General features: G+C 42.1%; 1 protein-coding gene across 1 annotated transcript; it reads right to left on the reverse strand.

Annotated features, from left to right (window-relative positions):
* Nucleotides 1-293: 293 nt before the first annotated feature.
* Nucleotides 294-6,615, reverse strand: LOC311114442 (sodium- and chloride-dependent GABA transporter 3-like; the record flags this gene model as incomplete). Its single annotated transcript, XM_084189694.1, has 4 exons — nucleotides 294-379; nucleotides 1,548-1,688; nucleotides 5,320-5,454; nucleotides 6,414-6,615. The coding sequence occupies 4 exons, from the start codon at nucleotides 6,613-6,615 to the stop codon at nucleotides 294-296; spliced, it is 564 nt and encodes a 187-aa protein (XP_084045820.1).
* Between the last annotated feature and the right edge of the window lie 446 nt (nucleotides 6,616-7,061).

Raw genomic sequence — 7,061 nt, forward strand, 5'->3', positions numbered from 1 at the left:
TAGTATGGTATAGTTCAGCCATATGGTATGGTATAGTTCAGCCATATGGTATGGTATAGTTCAGCCATATGGTATGGTATAGTTCAGCCATATGGTATGGTATAGTTCAGCCATATGGTATGGTATAGTTCAGCCATATAGTATGGTATAGTTCAGCCATATGGTATGGTATAGTTCAGCCATATGGTATGGTATAGTTCAGCCATATGGTATGGTATAGGTCAGCCATACGGTATCAATATAAATGCTGGTACTATACATACAGTATGTATATATATTATAAAATAATGTACTCACTCCCAGAACTCTACGACAGGTGAGGTGGCGTTGGGGTTGAAGGTGAAATTGGTGCCGTTCCTCTGGAAATCCACACAGTTCTCTACAAGGAAACAGACAGTGAACATATCACAGTTCTCTACAAGGAAACAGACAGTGAACATATCACAGTTCTCTACAAGGAAACAGACAGTGAACATATCACAGTTCTCTACAAGGAAACAGAAACAGTGAACATATCACAGTTCTCTACAAAGAAACAGACAGTGAACATATCACAGTTCTCTACAAGGAAACAGACAGTGAACATATCACAGTTCTCTACAAGGAAACAGACAGTGAACATATCACAGTTCTCTACAAGGAAACATACAGTGAACATATCACAGTTCTCTACAAGGAAACAGAAACAGTGAACATATCACAGTTCTCTACAAGGAAACAGACAGTGAACATATCACAGTTCTCTACAAGGAAACAGACAGTGAACATATCACAGTTCTCTACAAGGAAACAGAAACAGTGAACTTATCACAGTTCTCTACAAGGAAACATACAGTGAATATATCACAGTATTGAACAGCATGGAGGTAGATGGCCGGACTAGACTAGAATAGACTATAATAGAATATAATAAGTTATTAAACATCAAACCTACAGTAGTCACTCGTTAAAGAGAGCTCAGGTGAAGCAGGATGAAATGGGTCTCACCTGTGTTCCAGTAGTGATCGCACGAAGCCCAGGGTGGCTCAGTGGTGAAGCAGGATGAAATGGGTCTCACCTGTGTTCCAGTAGTGATCGCACGAAGCCCAGGGTGGCTCAGTGGTGAAGCAGGATGAAATGGGTCTCACCTGTGTTCCAGTAGTGATCGCACGAAGCCCAGGGTGGCTCAGTGGTGAAGCAGGATGAAATGGGTCTCACCTGTGTTCCAGTAGTGATCGCACGAAGCCCAGGGTGGCTCAGTGGTGAAGCAGGATGAAATGGGTCTCACCTGTGTTCCAGTAGTGATCGCACGAAGCCCAGGGTGGCTCAGTGGTGAAGCAGGATGAAATGGGTCTCACCTGTGTTCCAGTAGTGATCGCACGAAGCCCAGGGTGGCTCAGTGGTGAAGCAGGATGAAATGGGTCTCACCTGTGTTCCAGTAGTGATCGCACGAAGCCCAGGGTGGCTCAGTGGTGAAGCAGGATGAAATGGGTCTCACCTGTGTTCCAGTAGTGATCGCACGAAGCCCAGGGTGGCTCAGTGGTGAAGCAGGATGAAATGGGTCTCACCTGTGTTCCAGTAGTGATCGCACGAAGCCCAGGGTAGCTCAGTGGTGAAGCAGTTGAACAGGTAGAAGATAGCCCAGGACAGGATGACCACGTAGTACACATTCAGATGGGCCACGATCACCTGGGTTGCATAGCCAATACCTGCAGAACACACAGAGAGAATACATAGGTATGGATATACAGAGAGAATACATAGGTATGGACATACTGAGAGAATACATAGGTATGGACATACTGAGAGAATACATAGGTATGGACATACAGAGAATACATAGGTATGGACATACAGAGAATACATAGGTAAGGACATACTGAGAGAATACATAGGTATGGACATACTGAGAGAATACATAGGTATGGACATACAGAGAGAATACATAGGTATGGACATACAGAGAATACATAGGTATGGACATACTGAGAGAATACATAGGTATGGACATACTGAGAGAATACATAGGTATGGACATACAGAGAATACATAGGTATGGACATACAGAGAGAATACATAGGTATGGACATACTGAGAATACATAGGTATGGACATACAGAGAGAATACATAGGTATGGACATACTGAGAGAATACATAGGTATGGATATACTGAGAGAATACATAGGTATGGACATACAGGCCAATAACCATCTCAGTGGCCTTATGGCTAGTGTCCACCTTGAGGTTGGAAGGTTGGGTGGTTCAGTCATCCCAAAGACCACCTAAGATGTTGTAATCAGATACTAGATGATTACTTCCAGGATTACTTTTAAATTCAGAAAGGATGGTTTGCGAAACAATTCTTTATGACACCATTGTTTCTGTTTTCTCAATGATCAAATCAGTATTGAAAAAAAGGTGATAGCTTAAGTCTGTTCCCGCCTGAGCGAGTGTGACCACAGGTCAGAGACCGTGATGACACACCAAATGTTTTTTGTTGATGTATCGCGGGAAAAGAGCAGGAATAGGCTTTTTTGTAGGTCACAGTCCAAGCTGTGTCTTCCAACGGTGAGACTGCTGTCGGCATCCAAAGATAATAATCTACGCATTGACGTGATTATTCACTCCACTTATTCTTCATATCCACATCTTGTTGTGCTACAGCCGGAAATTAAAATGGATTAAATTGAGATTTTGTGTCACTGATCTACACACAATACCCCATAATGTCAAAGTAGAATTTTGTTTGTAGAAAATCTTCTAAATTAATTTTTTTTTTTTTATGAAAAGCTGAAATGTCTTGAGTCAATGAAGTATTCAACCCCTTTGTTATGGCAAGCCTACATACATACGTTCAGGAGTAAAAATGTGCTTAAATAATATCATCATAAGTTGCATGGACTCAATCTGTGTTCAATAATAGTGATTAACATGATTTTTTGAATGACTACGTCATCTCTGTACCACACACATACAATTATCTGTAAGGTACCTCAATCGAGTAGTGAATTTCATGCACAGATTCAACCACAAAGACCAGGGAGGTTTTTCAATGCTCTCAAAGAAGGGCACCGATTGGTAGATGGGTAAACAAAAACAAAAAAACAGACACTGAATATTCCTTTGAGCATGATGAAGCTATTTATTAGGCTTTGGATGGTGTATCAATACACCCAGTCATTACAAAGCTACAGGCATCCTTCTTAACTCAGTTGCCGGAGAGGAAGGAAACTGCTGACTGGTTTCACCATGAGGCCAATGGTGATTTTAAAACAGCTACAGAGTTTAATGGTTGTGATATGAGAAAACTGAGGATGGATCAACAACATTGTAGTTACTCCACAATACCTACCTAAATGACAGAATGAAACGAAGGAAGCCTATACATAATAAAAATATTCCAAAACATGCATCCTGTTCGCCACAAGGCACTTAAGTAATACTGCAAAAAATGTGGCAAAGAAATTAACTTTTTGTCCTGAATACAAACCGGTATGTTTAGGACAAATCCAACACACCACATCACTGAGTACCATACTTCATATCTTCAAGCATGGTGGTGGCTGCATCATGTTATGGGTATGCTTGTCATCGGACTAGGGAGTTTTACATTTTTTTTTAAATAAATGGAATACAGCTAAGCACAGGCAAAATCCTAGAGGAAAACCTGCTTCAGTCTGCTTTCCAACAGACACTGGGAGACATATTCACCTTTCAGCAGGACAATAACCTAAAACATTTAGGCCAAATCTATACTGGAGTTACTTACCAAGACGAATGAATGTTCCTGAGTGGCCTAGTTACAGTTTTGACTTAAATCGGCTTCAAAATCTATGGCAAGACTTGAAAATGGCTTTCTAGCAATCAACAACAATCTTGACGGAGCTTGAAGACATTTTTTAAGAATAATGGGCAAATATTGTACAATCGAGGCATCCAAAGCTCTTAGATACGTACCCCAAAAGACTCACAGCTGTAATCGCTGCCAAATGTGTTTCTAACATTCATTGTCCCAGGGGGGTGAACACTTATATGAATGAGATATTTCTTTATTTCATCTTCAGAAAATTAGCAAAAAAATCTAAAAACATGTTTTCACTTTGTCATTATGGGGTATTATGTGTAGATGGGTGAGAGAGAAAAATATATTTAATCCATTTTGAATTCAGGCTGTAACACACACTGTCTGAAGGTACTGTACATCAAGCTGCCTAACGCTACAGAAACAGGAGATAGACTAGTGTCCTGTCCAGGGGGTGTACTGTACATCAAGCTGCCTAACGCTACGGAAACAGGAGATAGACTAGTGTCCTGTCCAGGGGGTGTACTGTACATCAAGCTGCCTAACGCTACGGAAACAGGAGATAGACTAGCATCCTGTCCAGGGGGTGTACTGTATATCAAGCTGCCTAACGCTCGGAAACAGGAGATAGACTAGTGTCCTGTCCAGGGGGTGTACTGTATATCAAGCTGCCTAACGCTACGGAAACAGGAGATAGACTAGTGTCCTGTCCAGGGGGTGTACTGTATATCAAGCTGCCTCACGCTACGGAAACAGGAGATAGACTAGTGTCCTGTCCAGGGGGTGTACTGTACATCACAGTGCCTCACTACAGAAACAGGAGATAGACTAGTGTCCTGTCCAGGGGGTGTACTGTATATCAAGCTGCCTAACGCTACGGAAACAGGAGATAGACTAGTGTCCTGTCCAGGGGGTGTACTGTATATCAAGCTGCCTCACGCTACGGAAACAGGAGATAGACTAGTGTCCTGTCCAGGGGGTGTACTGTACATCAAGCTGCTTCACTACAGAAACAGGAGATAGACTAGTGTCCTGTCCAGGGGGTGTACTGTACATCAAGCTGCCTCACTACAGAAACAGGAGATAGGCTCCTGCTCCTATGAGCTCTTCCGAGGGACAGAGAGAGAAAATACCCAGGAATGGGAAGGTTTAAACAAACACAGACACAAAGAACATACAGGTATGGAAAGTGATTGGAAGAAAACACAGCGAGAATAATGGGATATATACACAAAGATCAATCTAAAACAATGTTTTGACTTCCTTTTTCCCTATGTTGGATAAATGACATCAATCATGACTTTAATTAAAGACAAGAAGATCATTAGATAGATAAACATCAAGCACAATCACCAGGACAGGATAACTACTTAGCTAATACTCGACTGTGATTGTAATCGAGAGAGTGATTGTTGATTGTTTTGTATCATTATGCAGGGAATATAAGCCCGAGAGAAGACTTCAGTGTTAAAAAATAATATTATTTATTTATTATGTATTTGATCTAATAAAAAATATATATATAAGGCATTGTTACCCTCAAAGAGCGGGCAGCATTTCCTCCAACATGTGATGCCTCCTTCGCTGGTGAACTGTCCCAGAGCTGTCTCCAGGAAGAACACTGGGATGCCACAGCATATGAAGAAGATAATATAGGGTACGAAGAATGCACCTGGAACACATTGACTAGCGTTAAAAGAACGATTCTTCACAATAATACACATTACGGGCCAGTTTCCCAGAAGACACAGAAGAGGCCAAGTCCTGGAGTAAAAAAAAAAAAAGCCTGTTGAATTAAAGATTATACACTGTAAATCCTAGAAGATCTGATATTTTACAGGAGGTTTCATTGGGAAACACAAAAGAGACAGATTGGGAGGATCTCTCTCTCATTTGCACATACATTTTTAAACACCAGATTAACATACTATAGCAACTTTAACCCAACAGCTGTAGGAAATAGTGGCGTTCCCATATTAAACACCAGATTTACATACAAATTCGCTACAATGTTATTTACATTTTTTCCATTTACGTCATTTTAGCAGACGCCCTTATCCAGAGCGACTTCCACTTAGTGAGTGCATACATAAAACATTTTCATACTGGCCCCCCGTGGGAATCAAACCCACAACCCTGGCGTTGCAAACGCCATGCTCTACCAACTGAGCTACATCCCCGCCGGCCATTCCCTCCCCTACCCTGGACGACGCTGGGCCAATTGTGGGCCGCCCCCATGGGTCTCCCGGTCGCGGCCAGCTACGACAGTTATAACACAGGTAGGGGAAGCACCACACGTTTCCCAGCACTATGATCTCTCCGGCTAAGAGGTTAAGATCTCTTGGTGTAACCCCCCCCCGAATTCGCTGCAATAAAATGTCAATATCTGACCTCCTCTATTCTTATAACAGAGGTAGGGGAAAGCGCCATACTTTACCCAACCCTATGATCAATTGGAATAACAGCTATGGTGTAGCACGTAGCCTCCAAATTCTCTACAAGATGATTGAATCAATGTCTTACCTCCTCTATTCTTATAACACAGGTAGGGGAACCGTCATGTTGGGTTGATATTCGCTGGACCCAGGTTCCAGTCCCAGTCAGTTGCTATAATACAGTAGAATATCTTACCTCCTCCATTCTTGTAACACAGGTAGGGGAAGCGCCACACGTTTCCCAGCCCTATGATCTCTCCGGCCACGGACAGGACAAACTCAATCTTGTTGTTCCAGTGGCCCCTCTCGTTGACCGGCTTCTTGTCATTGGCTGACTCTGGGTCCAGGGCGTCCTCTGGTTTGCCATTGATTACTGAGACTTTCTTCTCGCCTGTCATGGTGTTGCAACAGCCTGAAATGAAACAAATCGATTACACTCTTCAATTAGATTATACCTCTGATTTAAGGCTATACGGTGATATTGTGATTTTGAAGCACGTTGATGATGCGGCAGCTGGGAGATGTTATATTGGTGGCCGGGGACAGAGTAGAGTAGAGTTAGAGTAGAGTAGAGTAGAGTTAGAGTAGAGTTAGAGTAGAGTTAGAGTAGAGTTAGTAGAGTTAGAGTAGAGTTAGAGTAGAGTAGAGTTAGAGTACAGTAGAGTTAGAGTAGGGTTAGAGTAGAGTAGAGCAGGGCAGAGTTAGAGAAGAGGTAGAGTAGAATTATAGTAGTGGTAGAGTATAATTATTGTAGAGTAGTTAGAGTAGAGTAGAGTAGAGTAGAGTTAGAGTAGAGTTATAGTAGAGTTAGAGTAGAGTTATAGTAGAGTTAGAGTAGAGTTAG

The sequence above is a fragment of the Coregonus lavaretus genome (genome assembly GCF_964263955.1).
Source record: "Coregonus lavaretus genome assembly, contig: HAP1_SCAFFOLD_2015, whole genome shotgun sequence".
Taxonomy (NCBI): Eukaryota; Metazoa; Chordata; class Actinopteri; order Salmoniformes; family Salmonidae; genus Coregonus; species Coregonus lavaretus.